Below are 21128 nucleotides of genomic sequence, written 5' to 3'. Positions count from 1 at the left end.
CTCCTCTGACCTGTGGGTGCCCTCCACCCACTGCCACAGTCTGAGCTGCTGTGAGTACCCCCGCCCCACCCCCGCATCCTGTGCTTGCCCTCCCACCCTGCTCTCTGTCTTTGGCACCTGAAGGGCAATCATCTCTTGTGTCTGCAGTGACGCACAATCTCTTCAACCCTCACAAGTCCACCACCTGCAAGCTCCCCGACAGCCCCGTCGACCTCATCTATGCCTCTGGGAGGATAAACGGAGTCCTTGGCCAAAACATCATTCAGGTAATGTGGAAACCAGCAGCTGCTGGCCCTGGGAGCAACTGCTGCTTACAAAACAGATGCAGATTTGTAGCTATTTTTAGCTACGAATTGGAAAGTGGAGACTTGGCCAGCTAAAATATAATTTTGACATTGTAACACAGACAATAGTTCTTGCAAATTGCTTAATTCTTTCTCCAATTTTGATTTCTCTTCAATGAATCTTAATTTGGCTTCATGAACCTTATGGGACTAGCACGACTTATTCTTGTCCTTTCTCAATTGAAATGACCTATAAAAGCTCAGTAACTTCTAAAGTTTTGACCAGCTTTAATTTAGAGTCCCAATTCTCACACAATCCAGTGAATATGCCCCATTCAGTAGCTAATAAGAAGTAAGGCAAATCTTCCTGTCCAGAAATGAAAGCTTGATTAAAGAGTGGCATTTTTCATGAATGGGCTCATGGGGCAAATGATGTTTTGCTGAAAGTTCATTTTAGGTTCAAAGAATCTGATAACACAATAAACAACTCTTTACAAAGAATTTCAATTTCTAAAGATAATTATTTGACTTAATTTCAATATGCAGTCCTTAAGAAAAGAAATAGGAGCAACAGAGAGAAGTAACAGCTTGTACATCACCAACTTGTGCTGACAACCTGTCCAGAATGGAAGAGCCCTGGAAAGTTCCAGAAGAAGGCAATCTGGAGTCCCAACTGGGAAAGAGTCCTAGGTGGTCCTTGGGCATCACGGGTAGGAGTACAGATTGCAGTTTTGGGGCCCTTTGCTTATAATCTCAGGCTGCAAACTGATATCATCACCAGTTTCCCTGTAAAGTGCAGCTCTAGTTTGGCTTTCAGAGAAGGCAATGGCAACCCACTCCAGTACTCTTGCCTGGAGAATCCCATGGAGGGAAGAGCTTGGTAGGCTACAGTCCATGGGGCCGCTAAGAGTTGAACATGACTAAGTGACTTCACTTTCACTTTTTACTTTCATGCATTGGAGAAGGAAATGGCAACCCACTCCAGTATTCTTGCCTGGAGAATCCCAGGGACAGAGGAGCCTGTTGGGTTGCTGTCTATGGGGTCGCAGAGTCAGACACGACTGACGTGACTTAGCAGCAGCAGCAGTGTGGCTTTAGTTTTTTAAAATGCTTTTTCTTTCACCTTGTGAATTACAAGATTTTCCAGACCCTGGGGGCTAGCCAGGCCTCAAGGGGCTCAGGAAATTCCAAGACTCACTCCCTCTTCTTGTCTAAGGTGCTAGTTGACGTTACTGATAACAGTTGGTGTGCTTGCAGCAGGCATGTATTCCAGGCGAAGTCCAGGAAAGGTCAGAATTTGATCAGAGGTCTGCTCTCCTACTTCTGATGCCTGAAGAAGACTGCCTCAATTTTAATTTCCCTAACAGCACCACAACTTCCCAAGTGGCACTAGTGGTAAAGAACTCCTGCCAATACAACAGCCATGGGTTTGATCCCTGGGTTGGGAAGGCCCTCTGGAGTAGGTAATGGCAACCCACTCCAGTATTCTTGCTTGGAGAATCCCATGGACCAAGGAGTCTGGCAGGTTATGGTCCATGGGATCACAAAGAGTCAGACAAACACACACACACACACACACACACACACACACACACACAGAGTCAGACACAAAGAGCATTACATTTCTTCCAATATTGAAACTGCCTAGAACTTTGATACAGTTTGGTGTCAATGGTGTCTCTGATCTCTGCCATCTGTCCCACTACCTAAAGCCACTCATATGTCACTGCGCTGTGTTGTGTTGTGCAAGTTGTTTCAGTCACGTCTGACTCTGCCATTTGACCTCTTTTCCTCCTAGCAGTCTCCTCTCCAACTGAGGACAGCAATGCACATCTCATGAAGTGGCTAGGAAGACCACATGAGATCACAAATGTCTAACATGGCCCTTAACATTTACTTTGATCACTTTATTAGCAATGTTTTACCTACAGATTGGAAAGAGTCTCCCTACTCTTAGATTGTGCGGTTCAGTTTGGTTTTTCACCCAAGAACGAAGGAAGAGATTACAGTGGAATTTTCTGTATTATGAGAGTTTTCCAATTCCACTCCTCACAGATACCAATGGAGGCAAAGATTTTATCTAGAGGTTCATATTTCTCATCAGACTCATGGTGGCTTAAAGGAGAATGTTAGAGCAGGTTAGAGCATATACAGCTAGGTAATCTTCACCTCCAGTGCATGCTCAGAAGTCAATCTGTCCTGAGTACTTCAATCGAGGACGGAAGCATGAAGTGGCTTGGACTCCTCGGGCTGGTAGCTCTCTCAGAGTGCATGGTCATGTAAGTGCAGGGACTATAAGTGATATCGTCCCTTTTTTTGTTTGTTTTTTATTCTCATCCTCTTATTCTTCCACCTGTCAGGGTTAGAAGGGAATGTAATCACTCCCTGACAGTCTAAAGTCAACTCTCACTTGTTGATACGTACCTTGCCACAGACTCTGTGAGGCCCTAGGCTCTCCAGGCAAACCTGTAGGATCGCACAACTCTTGGGGTCCAGCCACATCACGTCCTATGTAAAATTGCATTCCTTGAAATTGTTCAGTGCACAACCTGTGCAACTGTAGGTGTGGTCTGAAGAAACAACATTTCTCTTATATGTGGTTCTAGGTCTCCTCTCTGGTCTCTCTTCATTTCTGTGTGAATGTGTCTGTGTCTTCAACTCTGTATCTCTCTATTTTATCTATCTCTTTGGATGTCTCTGTGCATGCAGAACTCTCTTAGGTTTTTTTCCTTTTTAAAAACATTTTTCTTGGCTTCTCTTAGCCTCCTTAATTTATTCCCTATCTCCGGGCTTCCTCTCTCCTGCTTGAGCCCAGAAGAAAGATCAGTAGTACTATTTCTCTGCTCTTTTAGCTCTAACAAGCAGTGTGACCACAGACAAGTCTCCAACCCCCTGCATTTCAAATTCCTCCCCTGTTTAAAGAGGGTGATGAATCCCTTCTACCTCCCACCCCAAGCTTCCTTGAGAAGGATACAGTGGGATGACCACAGCGAATATAATGGCTGCCATTGCTGAGACTGCCTATATATTAGGTGCGTTATATCCATCATCTTACTTAATATCCAAGCCATTCTATGTGGGGGCACGGGTTGGTGGGGATTGTTTTATTCCACCTGTTTATCGACTGGGAAATTGAGACTTCAGTGGTTATATGCCTTACCCAAGATTATGCAACAGAACCTGTGTTCAGACCTAGGTCTTTTTATTTATTTATTTATTTTACTTTACAATATTGTATTGGTTTTGCCATATATTGACTTGAATTCGCCATGGGTGTACATGTGTTCCCCATTCTGAAACCCCCTCCCACCTCCCTCCCCATCCCATCCCTCTGGGTCATCCCAGTACACCAGACCCAAGCACACTGTATCATGCATCCAACCTGGACTGGTGATTTGTTTCACATACGATAATTTACATGTTTCAATGCCATTCTCCCATATCATCCTGCTCTCGCCCTCTCCCAGAGTCCAAAAGACTGTTCAATACATCAGTGTCTCTTTTGCTGTCTCGCATACAGGGTTATCATTACCATGTTTCTAAATTCCATATGTATGCGTTAGTATACTGTATTGGTGTTTTTCTTTCTGGCTTACTTCACTCTGTATAATAGGTTCCAGTTTCATCCACCTCATTAGAACTGATTCAAATATATTCTTTTTAATGGCCGAGTAATATTCCATTGTGTATATGTACAACATTTTTCTTATCCATTCATATGCTGATAGACATCTAGGTTGATTCCATGTCCTGGCTATTATAAACAGTGCTACGATGAACATTGGGGTACATGTGTCTCTTTCAGTTCTGGTTTCCTCAGTGTGTGCCCAGCAGCGGGATTGCTGGGTCATATGGCAGTTCTAGTTCCAGTTTGTTAAAGAATCTCCTGCTGTTCTCCATAGTGGCTGTACCAGTTTGCATTCCCACCAAGAGTGTAAGAGGGTTCCCTTTTCTCCACACCCTCTCCAGCATTTACTGCTTGTAGACTTTTGGATAGCAGCCATTCTGACCAGCGTGAAATGGTACCTCATTGTGGTTTTGATTTGCATTTCTCTGATAATGAGTGATGTTGAGCATCTTTTCATGTGTTTGTTAGCCATCTGTATGTCTTTTTTGGAGAAATGTCTGTTTAGTTCTTTGGCCCACTTTTTGATAGGGTCTTTTATTTTTCTGGAATTGAGCCGAAGGAGTTGCTTGTATATTTTTGAGATTAATTCTTTGTCCATTGCTTTATTTGCTATTGTTTTCTCCCATTCTGAAGGCTGTCTTTTCACCTTGCTTATAGTTTCCTTTGTTGTGCAGAAGCTTTTAATTTTAATTAGGTCCCATTTGTTTATTTTTGCTTTTATTTCCAATATTCTGGGAGATGGGTCATAGAGGATCCTGCTGTGGTTTATGTCGGAGAGTGTTTTGCCTACGTTTTCCTCTAGGAGTTTAATAGTTTCTGGTCTTATGTTTAGATCTTTAATCCATTTTGAGTTTATTTTTGTGTATGGTGTTAGAAAGTGTTCTAGTTTCATTCTTTTACAAGTGGTTGACCAGTTTTCCCTGCATCACTTGTTAAAGAGATTGTCTTTTCTCCATTGTATATTCTTGCCTCCTTTGTCAAAGATAAGGTGTCCATAGGTGCATGGATTTATCTCTGGGCCTTCTATTTTGTTCCATTGATCTATATTTCTGTCTTTGTGCCAGTACCATACTGTTTTGATGACTGTGGCTTTGTAGTAGAGACTGAAGTCAGGCAGGTTGATTCCTCCAGTTCCATTCTTCTTTCTCCAGATGGCTTTGGGTCTTCGAGGTTTTTTGTATTTCCATACAAATTATGAAATTATTTGTTCTAGTTCTCTGAAAAAAACATTGGTAGCTTGATAGGGCAGAGAAGGCAATGGCAACCCACTCCAGTACTCTTGCCTCGAGAATCCCATGGACCGGGGAGCCTGGTGGGCTGCCGTCTGTGGGGTTGCACAGAGTCAGAGATGACTGAAGCGATTTAGCAGCAGCAGCAGCAGCAGCTTGATAGGGATTGCATTGAATCTATAGATTGCTTTGGGGTAGTATACTCATTTTCACTGTATTGATTCTTCCAATCCATGAACACGGTATATTTCTTCATCTATTTGTGTTCTCTTTGATTTCTTTCACCAGTGTTTTATAGTCTTCTATATATAGGTCTTTTGTTTCTTTAGGTAGATATATTCCTAAGTATTTTATTCTTTTCGTTGCAATGATGAATGGAATTGTTTCCTTAATTTCTCTTGCTGTTTTCTCATTGTTAGTGTATAGGAATGCAAGGGATTTCTGTGTGTTAATTTTATATCCTGCAACTTTACTATATTCATGGATTAGCTCTAGTAATTTTCTGGTGGAGCCTTAGGGGTTTTCTATGTAGAGGATCATGTCATCTGCAAGCAGTGAGAGATTTACTTCTTCTTTTCCAATCTGGATTCCTTTTATTTCTTTTTCTGCTCTGATTGCTGTGGCCAAAACTTCCAAAACTATGTTGAATAGTAGTGGTGAGAGTGGGCACCCTTGTCTTGTTCCTGACTTTAGGGGAAATGCTTTCAATTTTTCACCATTGAGGATAATGTTTGCTGAGGGTTTGTCATATATAGCTTTTATTATGTTGAGGTATGTTTCCTCTATTCCTGCTTTCTGGAGGTTTTTTTTTTTTTTTTTTATCATAAATGGATGTGGAATTTTGTCAAAGGCTTTCTCTGCGTCTATTGAGATAATCATATGGGTTTTATTTTTCAATTTGTTAATGTGGTGTGTTACATTGATTGATTTGCAGATATTGAAGAATCCTTGCATCCCTGGGATAAAGCCCACTTGGTCATGATGTATGATCTTTTTAATATGTTGTTGGATTTTGTTTGCCAGAATTTTGTTAAGGATTTTTGTATCTATGTTCATCAGTGATACTGGCCTGTAGTTTTCTTTATTTGTGGCATCTTTGTCAGGTTTTGGTATTAGGGTGGTGGTGGCCTCATAGAATGGGTTTGGAAGTTTACCCTCTTCTGCAATTTTCTGGAAGAGTTTGAGTAGGATAAGTGTTAGTTCTTCTCTAAATTTTCATTAGAATTCAGCTGTGAAGCCGTCTGGTCCTGAGCTTTTGTTGGAAGATTTCTGATTGCAGTTTCAATTTCCATGCTTGTGATGGTTCTGTTAAGACTTTCTATTTCTTCCTGGTCCAATTCTGGAAAGTTGTACTTTTCTAAGAATTTGTCCATTTCTTCCAAGTTGTCCATTTTATTGGCATATAGTTACTAATAATAGTTTCTTATGATCCTTGTATTTCTGTGTTGTCTGTTGTGATCTCTCCATTTTCACTTCTAATTTTGTTGATTTGATTTTTCTCCCTTTATTTCTTGATGAGTCTGGATAATGGTTTGTCAATTTTACTTATCTTCTCAAAGAACCAGCTTTTGGCTTTGTTGATTATTGCTGTGGTCTCTTTTGATTCTTTTGCATGTACTTCTGCTCTAATTTTTAAGATTTACTTCCTTCTACTAACCCTAGGGTTCTTCATTTCTTCCTTTTCTAGTTGCTTTAGGTGTAGACTGAGGTTATTTGTTTGACTTTTTTCTTGTTTTTTGAGGTAAGCCTGTATTGCTATGAACCCTCCCCTTAGCACTGCTTTTACAGTGTCCCATAGGTTTTGGGTTGTTGTGTTTTCATTTTCATTCGTTTCTATGTATATTTTGATTTCTTTTTTGATTTCTTCTGTGATTTGTTGATTATTCAGCAGCATGTTGTTCAGCCTCTATGTGTTGGAATTTTTAATAGTTTTTCTCCTGTAATTGACATCTAATCTTATTGTATTGTGGTCAGAAAAGATGCTTGGAATGATTTCAATGTTTTTTAATTTACCAAGGCTATATTTATGGCTCAGGATATGATCTATCCTGAAGAAGGTTGCGTGTGTGCTTGAGAAAAAGGTGAAATTCATTGTTTTGTGGTGAAATGTCCTATAGGTGTCAATTAGGTCTAACTGGTCTATTGTATCATTTAAAGTTTGTGTTTCCTTGTTAATTTTCTGTTTAGCTGATCTATCCATAGGTGTGAGTGGGGTATTGAAGTCTCCCACTATTATTGTGCTATTGTTAATTTCCCCTTTCATACTTGTTAGCATTTGTCTTACATGTTGCGGTGCTCCTATGTTGGGTGCATATATATTTATAATTGTTATATCTTCTTCTTGGATTGATCCTTTGATTATTATGTAGTGTCCATCTTTGTCTCTTTTCACAGCCTTTATTTTAGTCTATTTTATCTGATATGAGTATTGCTACTCCTGCTTTCCTTTGGTCTCTATTTGCATGGAATATGTTTTTCCAGCCCTTCACTTTCAGTCTGTATGTGTCCCTTGCTTCGAGGTGGGTCTCTTGTAGACAACATAAATAAGGCACTTGTTTTTGTATCCATTCAGCCAGTCTTTGTCTTTTGGTTGGGGCATTCAACCCATTTACATTTAAGGTAATTATTGATAGGTATGATCCCATTGCCATTTACTTTATTATTTTGGGTTCAAGTTTTTACACCCTTTCTGTGTTTTTTCTCTAAAGAGAAGATCCTTTAGCATTTGTTGGAGAGCTGGTTTGGTGGTGCTGAATTCTCTCAGCTTTTGCTTGTCTGTAAAGCTTTTGATTTCTCCTTCATATTTGAATGAGATCCTTGGTGGGTACAGTAATCTGGCTGCAGGTCATTTTCTTTCATCACTTTAAGTATGTCCTGCCATTCCCTTCTGGCCTGAAGAGTTTCTATTGAAAGATCAGCTGTTATCCTTATGGGAATTCCCTTGTGTGTTATTTGTTGTTTTTCCCTTGCTGCTTTTAATACTTGTTCTTTGTTTTGATCTTTGTTAATTTGATTAATATGTGTCTTGGGGTGTTTCACCTTGGGTTTTTCCTGTTTGGGACTCTCTGGGTTTCTTGGACTTGGGTGATTATTTCCTTCCCCATTTTAGGGAAATTATCAACTATTACCTCCTCAAGTATTTTCTCATGGTCTTTCTTTTTGGCTTCTTCTTCTGGGACTCCTGTGGTTTGAACGTTGGGGCATTTAACATTGTCCCAGAGATCTCTTTAATTTCTTTTAATTCTTTTTTCTTTTTTCCTCACTGTTTCATTTATTTATACCATTCTATCTTCTACCTCACTTATCATATCTTCTGCCTCCGTTATTCTACTGTTGTTTCCCTCCAGAGTGTTTTTGATCTCATTTATTGCATTATTCATTATATATTCACTCTTTTTTATATCTTCTAGGTCCTTGTTAATCCTTTCTTGCATCTTCTCGATCCTTGTCACCAGGCTTTTTATCTGTAACTCCAATTTGTTTTCAAGATTTTGGATCATTTTCACTGTCATTATTGGGAATTCTTTATCAGGTAGATTCCCTGTCCCTTCCTCTTTTGTTTGGTTTGGTGGGCATTAATCCTGTTCCTCTACCTGCTGGGTATTTCTCTGCCTTTTCATCTTGTTTATATTGCTGTGTTTGGGGTGGCCTTTTCGTATTCTGGCAGTTGGTGGTTCCTCTTTATTGTGGAGGTTCCTCACTGTGGGTGGGGTTGGACTGGTGGCTTATCAAGATTTTCTGGTTAGGGAAGCTTGTGTTGGTGTTCTGGTGGGTGGAGCTGGATTTCTTCTCTCTGGAGTGCAATGAAGTGTCCAGTAATGAGTTTTGAGATGTCAGTGGGTTTGGTGTGACTTTGGGCAGCCTGTATATTGAAGCTCAGGGCTATTTTCCTGTATTGCTAGAGAGTTTGCATGGTATGTCTTGCTCTGGAGCTTGTTGGCCCTTGGGTGGTGCTTGGTTTCAGTGTAGGTATGGAGGTGTTTGGTGAGCTCCTATCGATTAATGTTCCTTGGAGTCAGGAGTTCTCTGGTATTCTCAGGATTTGGACTTAAGCCTCCTGCCTCTGGTTTTCAGTCTTATTCTTACAGTTGCCTCAAGACTTCTCCATCTATACAGCACCAATGATAAAACATCTAGGTTAATGATGAAAAGTTTCTCCACAGTGAGGGACACCCAGAGAGGTACACAGAGTTACATGGAGAAGAGAAGAGAAAGGAGGGAGATAGAGGTGACCAGGAGGAGAAGAGGGGGAATCAAAAGGGGAGAGAGCAGGCTAGCCAGTAATCACTTCCTTATGTCCCCTCCACAGTCTGGATCCCTCAGAGATGTTCACGGAGTTACACAAAGAAGAGAAGAGGGAGGAAGGAGACAGAGGTGGCTAGGAGGATAAAAGGGAGACTCAAAAGGAGAGAGACAGATCCAGCCAGTAATCAGCTCCCTAAGTGTTCTCCACAGCCTGGAACGCAGAAAGAGATTTACAGAGTTGGGTAGAGAAGAAACAGGGGAGGGAGGAGATAGAGGAGACCTGATGGAGAAAAAGGAGAGTCAAAAGGGGGAGAGAGCAGTCAGGCCAGTGATCTCACTCCCAAGTAAAAATGGGTACTGAAGATTGGGTTCTTAAAAGTACAAAGTTGATAACAAATACCAAAAAGCAAAGATTAAAAATCTTGAGTAGAGTTTACATTCTCAAAAATACAATATTAAAAAAAAAGTCACAAAAATTATTATATATATATATATATATATATATATATATATATATATATATAAAGCTTGCTTTAAAAATAGGGTCTTTATTTTTTTTTTTGCAAGGTAATTGTAGGTTATAAAAATGAAAATTAAAGGAGTAATGGGGACTTAAAAAAATTTTTTTTCCTCTAAATTTAAAAAATGATAATAGTAAAAATATATCTAAGACTTCTTCTGGAGCTGTTTTGTACAATGTGGGGACAGTTCATTTTCAGATAGTTTCTTGGTCTGGCTTGTACTTCTCAAGGTCTATAGGCCCCTTCTAATGTAGTCAGTGTTAACTACAGAGTTTTAATCTATTGCACCTGTCACTTCCAAAGCGGTTTCCTCTGTTTATTTTAGCTTCTTCTGTTTTCTGGTCTCTTCAGTGTCTAATTTCCACCTTGACACAAGGGGCGCGGTGGTGGTGACTTTTTTTTTAGGCTCGCTGTCCAGTTGGGCTTTGGGGAGGGAGGAACACTGCGAACAAATATCACTGGTGTGTGCTCACAGTGATTCAGCCACACTGGGTTTGCCCCCGCTCACGGCGTGTGTGCTTTCCCAGCCTACACTGCTCAGACTCTAGGTTGCTCTGCCGGGAACTCTGTGATGTGGACCCTGGTTTACATGCACTTCCCAGGTCTAAGCCGCTCAGGTTCAGGTTCTTGGTTACTTCACAAAGGCGCATACTTGGTTGGGCCTGTGTTTTGCGCCCGTTTCAGGTCCCAGCAGCTCAGGTGATCAGGTGCTTGGCGCACGAAGTCGCCCCCAGGTGAAGGCTCCGATTTATCCCTTCCCCCTTCCCAGCCACTCAGTTTTCTGGGTGTACAATGGGCGCGCCTTCTTAGGTGTGCCGTATGTCTCTTCTGGGGAGCTGATTTCTGGCTGTGACCCTCCCGGCAGATGTTCAGAATCCCAAGAAATCTTGGTTAGCAAAGAAGTCTGCTTGCAGTTTGGTATAGGATGCTTCTCTGCAGCCGCGATTGCCCCCTTCTGGCTCTGGCTGCCCTCGCCTGCCTCTCTCCAGCGGGGGATGGGCCGGTCTGCAGCCGGCTAGCTCTGCTCAGTCCTTTGTTTTGTGAGCGTGCCTGGCGGTGTCTTAGGTTAGGGCTTTTCGCAGGATCGCGGGATAGCTATCCCACAGTCTGGGTTGCTTTCTCAAGCTAACTCCCTCAGATTCAGGCCTGGACCTTACCCTAAGCATTGCAGCCCACTCCTCCCTGTCCCGCCCCGCTTGCTAGTGGGGGATGTGAGCATCTGGGCTGCTGCTCCACTGGGAGTTGCTGTTAAGCACATAATCTGTGGGGTTTAATTATTTATTTATTTTTCTTCCCGGTTATTTTGCCCTCTGAGATTCCAAGGCTCACCCAGACCCGCTGGAGAGAGTGTTTCCTGGTGTTTGGAAACTTCTCTCTTTTTAAAGACTCCCTTACTGGGACTGATCTCTGTCCCTACATCTTTTGTCTCTCTTTTTATCTTTTATATTTTGTCCTACCTCCTTTTGAAGTGAATGGGCTGCCTTTCTGGGTGCCTGGTGTCCTCTACCAGCATTCAAAAGTTGTTCTGTGGTATTTGCTCAGCGTTCAAAGGTTCTTTTGATGAATTTGTGGGGGAGAAATTGGTCTCCCCGTCCTATTCCTCTTCCATCTTAGGACCACCCCCAGACCTAGGTCTTTGCCATGGTCATTGCATGGAATCCTGATAATAAGGTGACAGTCATAAAAATGCTTGGAAAATACACAGTGCCATTACAATGTCAGGTATGACAGTCTTTATAACACAGACAGCTGATTGCTGCCCCTTCTTTGTTTTCTTTTTTCATGGCTGGTGAAAGAATTCCTGTTATGCAAATGAAGACCATGAGAGAAACCCTAAGGGAAAGAAATTTGCTGACAGATTTCTCTGAGGAACACCCTTACAGCCTGTCCCAGAATGCCACTAATGACCAAAACATAATTTATCATCCCCTGAGGAACTACAAGGATGTGAGTGTGTTAGGAGGATGGTGCTCCACAGCGCCCCCTGGTGCTCTGGCTTTGCACTGGGGTTCAAGCGGAGATGCCAGTGGGATTGTTGGGGCTGGGGCTCCTGCAGGAGTCAGAAACACGGGGGAACAGAGACCCATTCCCAGAGGAGAAGGCACTCATCCTCAGCTCTTGGTCTGTGGTGACTGGACCAAGCAATGACCAGGGGGCAGATAAACATCCTTTTCTGTGCCAAAGGTGTATTATTAGTTTAAGGAAGATTGTTCTTTCTGAACTAAGTGAACCACTCAGTTACAGATGAAGGGTGAGCCATCTCTCATCAAAAGATAAAGACAGCTGCAAATCAAGTATGTATCCCCAGGCAGAGCAAGTTCAGTCTCAGCAGATCCAAGAGTGATACTGGTAAAAAGTTACTGAGTCTCTATGGCATGTGAGGCAAAAAAAAAAAAAAAAAAAATCTAATAGTGTACTTATTGCTATATATATATATAGTTATATATATATATATAGTTATATATATGCTATATATATATTTAGTCTCTTCTTCAATAATGCACAGGCCATCCTGAGAGATGGGGAGAGTGTAAATACATGTCTAAATAAAGGGCCACCTGAGTGCTGTTGATCAGACATGGTCTGAGATTAGATTCAGTGGCCTGGGGTGATCTAGGAGAAGGAGGGGCTCATGCTGGACATAAAAGGGAGACTGGAGAGCTTCTCAAATGAAGACATCAGTCTGAGTAGAGGCTGTGAGGTTGGGTGCTTGGGGCGTGATTTCAGGAGACCTGGGAAACCCAGCAGGAGGCAGTACTCGAATTGGGGGTGGAAAGGGGGTGAACAGGCAGCCAGGTCTGCCCTAACCATCCCTTCCTGGCCCCTGTAGTTCGTCTATGTTGGCACCATCGCCATTGGAACGCCCCCTCAGGAGTTCACGGTTATGTTTGACACTGGCTCCTCTGACCTGTGGGTGCCCTCCACCCACTGCCACAGTCTGAGCTGCTGTGAGTACCCCCGCCCCACCCCCGCATCCTGTGCTTGCCCTCCCACCCTGCTCTCTGTCTTTGGCACCTGAAGGACAATCATCTCTTGTGTCTGCAGTGACACACAATCTCTTCAACCCTCACAAGTCTACCACCTTCAAGCTCCTGGACAACCCTGTTGACCTCATCTATGCCTCTGGGAGGATAAACGGAGTCCTTGGCCAAGACATCATTCAGGTAATGTGGAAACCAGCAGCTGCTGGCCCTGGGAGCAACTCCTGCTTACAAAACAGATGCAGGACCAGCTGGGAGGGTCTATCCTTCTGAAAGTCCCCTAATGGCTGTAAGGACTCTGTCCTTGGGGAGACAATGCCCCTGCTGACACACAAACTCCCCATGGCTAACCCAGAGAGTGGCTTGGCATGTGGATTTGCAGCTTCTTTGCCTGTGAGGAGTCCAAGGTTCCTTTTGGTATGAGCTGAGAGAGATGAGGGAAAAAACTCCTACTTTTATATCCTCAAACTGTGCTAGGCATTTTCATGGTAATAACTTGTTTAAAGTGAAAGTGTTAATGAAGGTCCCATACTCTGGTCACCTGCTGCAATGAGCCAACTTATTGGAAAAGACCCTGATGCTGGGAAAGATTGAGGGCAAGAGGAGAAGGGGGTGATAGAGGATGAGAGGTTGGATGGCATCTCTGACTCAATGGACATGAGTTTGAGCAAACTCTGGGCAGTAGTGAAGGACATGGAAGCTTTGTGTGCTGCAGTTCCTGGGGTCACAAAGAGTCAGACATGACTTAGCCACTGAATGATAAGAAACTTGTTTAATCCTGCAATAACCCTACACAGCAGGTACTATGATTAACTCATGAAATAGATGAGGGAACTGAGATGCAAAGAACAAAGGCCTTGCCAAGGTCACACACATGCTAAGCAGGTGAGCTGAGCTGGCTAGTCAGGACTTAGGCAGGTGTGGGGTATTTGGGGAGAGGATAAAACTGCTTGGGACCCTGGGGGCAACCCAGGGCTTGAGGTATCCAGACAGGGAAAGCAGGAGGCCATAGATGTGGGAGGGGCCTGATAAATGGGTTCTCACTCTCGAGGGTCTTTGAGAGTCTAATAAAAACTATGGCATGCCTTCCCCAAAATGTCTGAGTATTCCACACTCCCCAACCCTCCCCCCCAACACACGTGTGTGCACGTATATCCCAAAAAGTTAGTTTCCCGGCAGAATTTTCATAAGAACCCTGCCAGTGACATTGTATAATGGGCTTCTGTCTTCGGGGCAGATGCAGAATCACAATACACTGCAATGAATTCAGTCTGTTTCTGTCCTCAGATCACAGTAATACTGAAGAGAAGACTACCCTGCTTTCTACTCATTTTGTCCACAAGGGGGAACCATTGTGTCCTGTCCTGAGTCTTGGTTGCCCCACCTGTACAGAAGGCATGAGGCCAATCTGATTCACTGAGATGGTGTTTGTGGGGAAGCAGGTGATGTTAAAAGCCACAGCCCCACACAAATGGAACCTGAATTCCTCTCCCAGCTTGATCTAACTGAGGCCAACGCAGGGCACAGACAGTCCTCAGGTCCTTTATGTGGGAACACTCTCCTCTCCCAGGCTTCCCTTGTGACTCAGCTGGTAAAGAATCTGCCTGCAATGTGGGAGACCTGGGTTCAATCCCTGGGTTGGGAAGATCCCCTAGAGAATGGAAAGCCTACCCACTCCAGGACTCTGGCCTGGAGAATTCCATGGACCATATAGTCCATGGGGTCACAAAGAGTCAGACACGACTGAGCATCAAAGTTACTCTGTGCTCTCACAGATTGGGAACCTTCTCCACTTCAACCAGACCTTTGCCCTGAGCCAGAAGCAATCCAAACATTTTTTTCAAAATGCACCTTTTGATGGCATCCTGGGCCTGGGCTTCCCCAGCCTTGCCATCCAAGGAACCACCCCACTCTTTGACAACCTGAAGAACCTTGGACTTATTCCTTACCCTCTCTTTGCCTTCTACTTGAGCTGGTAAGTCTGAGATGGCAAACACCCTCTTCAAATCAGCTGAAACATGCTTTAACTTGCATGAAAAATTATAGACCTCTTGAGGGCAGTGGCTTGGTTCAGGGGGTAGGGGGAAGGGGGAGAGCAATGGAAGGTGTCAGGGTATGGGTTGGAGGAAGTGCATCCGGATTTGCTGTGGATTTGATACTGAAAGAAGGAGAGGAATGGTGGGAATATTTCCTTTCTCACTAACATTGCACCAGGAGCCCAGGACCAGCTACACAGTTTGCTGGAGCCAGTTGAAAATGCAAATGCATGACCCCTTGTTCAACAAGTTTTAGGAATTTCAAGAGAGGGTAACAGAGCTTGGGGCCTGCGGAGTGTGGGGCCTCATGGTTGGCACAGGTCATAGGCCAGTGACGCCAACCCTGGGTGACCCTGGATCCACGCCCTTAGTGCCCTTGGGCGTGGAAGTTTTGAAAAATGAAAGGCTAGGCAAGGCGGATGCCAGACTCCTCTAGCATGGAGCCCTCTGAGGGGATCTCTGAGCTCTCAGGTTGTGGGAGGGGACCAGGCCCTCTTCAGAAGGTTGGGTGGTCAGAGCCAGGTCAGGCTTCACACTTCTGTGGCACTGATTAGACGGTGACAGACCTGGGTCAGGAACTCAACCCCTCAGTTCCTCAATCTCCACATCTGTAAAACGGGGACAGTTGTGGTGCCTCTGATGGGTGGAGGAGCACAGCCCGCAGACCGTGCTGGCGTTACTCTCCTCCAACGAGCCCCTCTCTCACTTCTCTCCACAGCTGGAGGGAGAATGGCAGTGTGGTGATGTTTGGTGGGGTGGACCACTCCTACCACACGGGAAAGCTCAACTGGGTACCAGTGTCCCGAACCCACTACTGGCAGATAACCATGGGCCGGTAAGCCTCACCCTCCGAGGGCCACTCTAGCAGTGCTCCCACATGTGTGCACTGACACATGTAGACACACACAGATTTAACACAGACACACAGTCTCACACACAGACATGTCCACCCACAAAGACACACATATAAACACACACAAGACAAATAGAAACACCCTCACAGACACACATGTAAACATGCACAGGCACACAGATATACACACACGTGGCCAGACACAAGCACAGAGACACACAGGCACACACACAGGAAGACATACACACAAGACCCAAGGGACCATAATCATCCTAGGCCTCCTGACCGGCCCTGTGGCCAGGGTCCTGAAAGGGTCCAGAGAGGTCTGTGCAGCTTGGGAAAGGCTGTACCCACCTCACTGTGAGGTGGGCAGCATGGTTAGAGGACCTGACTGTGTGTTGAAAAGAGGATCAGGGAGAATTTCACCAGCCTGAACAGGTTTATGTTCAGATGACCAACTGTCCGGGGCTGCCCGGGATCGAGAAGGTTCTTGATACACAGAACTGCAAGTTTAAAAATAGAGAAAGTCCTGGACAAACAAGGAAAACTCGTCTCCATAGAGAGAAGCTACCTAGCAGTGGAGAGAGGTTGGCTGCAGTCTTGAGACCTGAGAGCATCTCTTACAAAGAGACATTCCCTCTATCCATAGGTACCTACCTACTTTCTAGGACACACAGTGGGGCAGGGGTTGTTTCAGAGAAAATCAGGGAGCTGGGATCCAGGAGTGGCCTGAGAATAATGGGCAGTAATTGATGGCATTCTGTGTGATACCCTCAGACAAAAGCTTTCATGTCCTTTGGAGCCCTCTGGGTTAGCTTGAGCATCCCCTAGCTGGGGCCTTAATGTCTGAGCCGGATGAGGGGCTGGTGCTGGGAGACAACCTCTCCCAGGGCAGCTTGTGTCTCCCCTACCACCACTCCAAGAATCTGGGGCCCCAGGGAATCTCCATCTTCACCGTGTGGTTGACCCATCGTTGATTGGTCAGACACCAGATATAGGTCTCTGGGTGTTCTTCATTCATTCATTCAACAAACATACACTTGCATCCCTTGTGTGCTGGGCACTTGGGGGAGGCACTGAGGATACAACTTGCCCTCACATCTAGTGAGGCAGATGCACATGAAACGAGTCACACACATAGTGAATTACCGCTTTGGTACATGCTAGACACGAGGAAGTGTCTACAGAGATTGAGCAGGGCAGGGGCCTGATCTGGTCTAGGGTGAAGACTTTCCTGACAAAGTGACAATTAAGCAGGAACCTGGAAGATGTGGAGAAATTAGCTAGACAAAGGGGTTGGGGGTCTTCTAGGAAGGGCAACCAACAGGTGCCAAAGCCCTGAGACCTGAAAGAGACTGGTGCATTCAAGAACTGAAAGGAAGTCAAAGTAGGGGACATGACCAGAGCAAAGGAAAACAGCGAAGGGCAGGAGCTGAAGAGCTGTTCAGGAGATGGTCAGGGAGGGGGCAGTCGTGGGGGAGACTTCAGAGTGACCGTGGTGTCCGCTTTGTCCCACTTTCTCTCAGCATCTCCATGAACGGGAAGGTAATTGCTTGTAAACGCGGCTGCCAGGCTATTTTGGATACTGGGACTACATTCCTGCTCGGCCCAAGTAGACGCATCGCCAAAATCCACAGGCTTATCCACGTCAGGCCCTTTGAAAGTCTGCAGGTGAAGGGTCATACCACAGGGTTGCCCCCAGGCTCCCCAAACAACAAGGATCAGCTGAGCTGACCTCTCTCCCTCTTTCTCTAACAGTACACGGTTCCATGTAACACCACCAGCACCCTGCCTCCTCTCATCTTCACCATCAAGGGCATCGACTACCCAGTGCCCGCTCAAGCCTACATTCACAAGGTGAGGGGGTCAATCCTGAGGGCTGGCTCTCAAACTGTGACTTGCAGGAACCCTTGGGCTGTGGCTGAGAAGAGGGCGCCCTCTGCAGGCCAAATCAAACCATTGCAGATGCTGCTGAGCCCCAGTGACTGGGCCAGTGCCTCTCACAAAACCAACCACTTGCGAGTGAAGGGCAGTCTGGGACATCCATCCTCCTGAAATAAATATGGAGACACCACTCCGTCCTGTCCTGGTGGGAGTCACAAGGAGAGGGGAACACTAAGGTCCTCAGTTTCAGTTCAACCAGAGACCTCAGGTGCATGAACACAGAAAGTCAGCTCTAGCAATCCCTGAAATATACCAAGTGACAAGAAGATTGGCTGGGGACAGTCCCAGCGTGCTGTGCCACCATAGGGGTTAACAGTTTCCCTTCCCATCTTGAAAGTGTCCAGGTTGGGATGATATGTTACATGGTAACCCTAGTCCTCAGGAGCAACTTCCCCTTGCTAAGCCTCAGCACCCCCTTCGTGAGTTGGGGTACCAGCCCCTCTGTGGGGAGGTGGGTTGTTAAGGTGAATAAAGGCTACACAGTGACTGCTCAGCCCCGGCACAGGGTGGAGGCTTCATGTCATCTCCCTGTGGGAGTTCAGAGCAGGCTGATGGGCTCAAAGAAGGCTTTGAGGAAGAAAGCAAGCTTCAGTAATTCTAAACCCTCAGCTTCATGGAGGAATGAGGAAGCCTGCTTGGGTTGAGGCAAATCTATACCGGATTCCATGCAAATGGCACCCCTGGGGTCTGTGCAAAGGGGCACCGGGTGCAGATTAGGGGTGATGCACCCAAGCCAGCCTGGAGTGGCCAGGGAGGGTGAGGGTGTGTCCAAGAAGACTTCCTAGAGGGCCTGAGTGAAGTCTTAAAGACAAGGGTTGTGGGGAACAGGGAGAAGAAAAGGCATTCTCTGCAGAGAAAAGAGTGAGCAGAGGTCAGAAGGAAAGGAACAGCAGAGTGTGAGGGAACTTTGGGCCATTCTTCTTCTTTTTTTTTAATTCACTGAAGTATTGTTCATTTACAATGTGTTAAATTCTGCTGTACAGCAAAGACGCGGTTACACATATACATTTATGTATTTTTTATATTTTTCCATTATAGTTTCTCATGGGATATTGAATATAGTTCCCTGCGCTATACAGCAGGACCCGGTTGTTTATCCATCCTCCCTATATCAGTTTGCATTTGATAATCTCAAACGCCCAATTCTCCCCTCCCTCACCCCCAGGCTTCATAGAAACCATAGGTCTTGGCCTTTCTTGTTCTTGGGTGAACCCCGACTCGTGCAGTGGCTAAGAGACCCACTTGATTTTTATCAAAGGAGGGATATGAATCCAAGAAGCTTCCAGCTCTGGATCTTGATTGGGGGAGGCAGGTAGGGGCTCAGACTGACTGGTGTGCATTTCCCTCTCCCCCAGAATTCTGAGGGCCTCTGCTACAGCACCTTTCGGAATGGCAAACAGCATGAGAACGAGGCAGAGACCTGGGTCCTGGGTAACGCCTTCCTGAGGCTGTACTTCTCAGTTTATGATCGGGAAAAGTACAGGATTGGCCTGGCTCCTGCAGTGTAAATCCAGGCTGCTACAGGAATCAATCAAGCTCACACCGCACGCACACTCACTCACACATAGGGCACTCTGGCCCGGGGATGCTGGTGAGCTGTGCTTGGTGCTCTGCAAAGCCCTAGTCTCAGGAAAGAATAAAGGATCTCGGGATTTCCTTGATGGCTCAGTGGTAGGGAATCCGCTTGCCAGCGTGGAAGACAGGGGTTCAGTCCCTGATGTGAGAATTTCCCACGTGCTGTGGGGCAACCACGCCCCTGCGCCACAAACACTGAGTCTGTTCTGGGAGCCTGAGTCTGGGAGCCACAATCACTGCGCCCACATCCACAGCCACTGAGGCCCGAAGGTGCTCTAGCGCTTGCCCTGCAACAAGAGAAGCCACGACAGTGAGAAGTCCACACACCGCAACTAGAGAGTAGCTCCTACTAGCCACAGTTAGAGAAAACAGAAGCCTGAACAGCAGAGAATACCCAGCACAGTAAAAAATAAACTAAGTAAATAAATAAAATTATTAAAAAAAAATAAAGATTTCGTTTCAGTGGTGCTGGTATGAATGGGGGCCTCTCTTTGGGTCGGGGGTGGCAGTGCACCATAGCCAGACAGGGCCTAAGATCAAGTCTGAACCACAAGTGAGAGGAGCCCGACTCATATATCTCCTATGTTGAAGGCAGACTTTTTTACTGCTTGTTGTAGTTCAGTCACTCAGTCATGTCCAACTCTTTGTGACCCTGTGGACTGCAGCACGCCAGGCTTCCCTGTCCTTCACCATCTCCTGGAGTTTGTTTAAACTCATGTCTATCGAGTCGGTGATGCCACCCAACCATCTCATCCTCTGTCATCCCCTTCTCCTCCTGCCTTCAATCTTTCCCAGCATCAGGGTCTTTCCAGTGAGTCAGCTGTTTGCATCAGGGGGCTGTTGTATTGGAGCTTTAGCCTCAGCATCAGTCCTTTCAATGAATATTCAGGGTTGATTTCCTTTAGGATTGACTGGTTTGATCTCCTTGCTGTCTAGGGACTCTCAAGAGCCTTCTCCAACACCACAGTTTGAAAGCATCAATTGTTCAGTGCTCAGCCTTCTTTATGGTTCAATTCTCAAATCCATACATGACTCCCGGAAAAATGGTAGGTTTGACTATATGGACCTTTATCAGTTAAGTGATGTCTCTGATTTTTAACATGCTGTCTAGGTCCGCCATGGCTTTTCTTCCAAGGAGCAAACGTCTTTTAATTCCATGACTATAGTCACCATCTGCAGCGATTTTGGAACCCAAGAAAATAAAGTCTTTCACTGCTTCCATTTTTTCCCCCATCTATTTGCCATGAAATGATGGGACTGGAGGAGAAGGCAATGGCAACCCACTCCAGTACTCTTGCCTGGAAAATCCCATGGACAGAGGAGCCTGGTAAGCTGCAGTCTATGGTGTCGCCAAGAGCTGGACACGACTGAGTGACTTCACTTTCGCTTTTCACTTTCATGCATTGGAGAAGGAAATGGCAACCCACTCCAGTGTTCTTGCCTGGAGAATCCCAGGGACGGGGGAGCCTGGTGGGCTGCCATCTATGGGGTCTCACAGAGTTGGACACAACTGAAGTGACTTAGCAGTAGCAGCATCAGATGGGACTGGATGCTATCATTTTAGTTTTTTGAATGTTGAGTTTAAGCCAGCTTTTTCATTCTCCTCTTTCACCCTCATCAAGAGGCTTTTTAGTTCCTCTTCACTTTCTGCCATAAGGGTGTCATCTGCGTATCTGAGGTTACTGATATTTCTCCTGGCAATCTTGATTCCAGCTTGAAATTCATCCAGCCCAACATTTCACATGATGTATTCTGAATATAAGTTAAATAAGCAGGGTGACAATATACAGTCTTAACATACTCCTTTCTCAACAGAACCAGTCTGTTTTCCC

The 21128-nt window shown here is 45.2% G+C and overlaps 1 protein-coding gene across 1 annotated transcript; it reads left to right on the top strand.

The window, feature by feature from the left end:
- The first annotated feature begins 2510 nt into the window (after window positions 1-2510).
- Window positions 2511-19229, top strand: LOC133066398 (pregnancy-associated glycoprotein 2-like). The gene is made up of 9 exons (XM_061157435.1): window positions 2511-2563; window positions 11704-11854; window positions 12738-12855; window positions 12953-13071; window positions 14664-14863; window positions 15643-15759; window positions 17304-17448; window positions 17536-17634; window positions 19077-19229. Exons 1-9 carry the CDS (start codon window positions 2511-2513, stop codon window positions 19227-19229), a joined length of 1155 nt encoding a protein of 384 aa, XP_061013418.1.
- The last annotated feature ends 1899 nt before the right edge of the window (window positions 19230-21128 follow it).

The sequence above is a fragment of the Dama dama genome, chromosome 2, assembly GCF_033118175.1.
Source record: "Dama dama isolate Ldn47 chromosome 2, ASM3311817v1, whole genome shotgun sequence".
Classification (NCBI taxonomy): domain Eukaryota; kingdom Metazoa; phylum Chordata; class Mammalia; order Artiodactyla; family Cervidae; genus Dama; species Dama dama.
The sequence above is the reverse complement of the archived record's forward strand: the minus strand, read 5'-3'. Positions and strand labels throughout refer to the sequence as shown.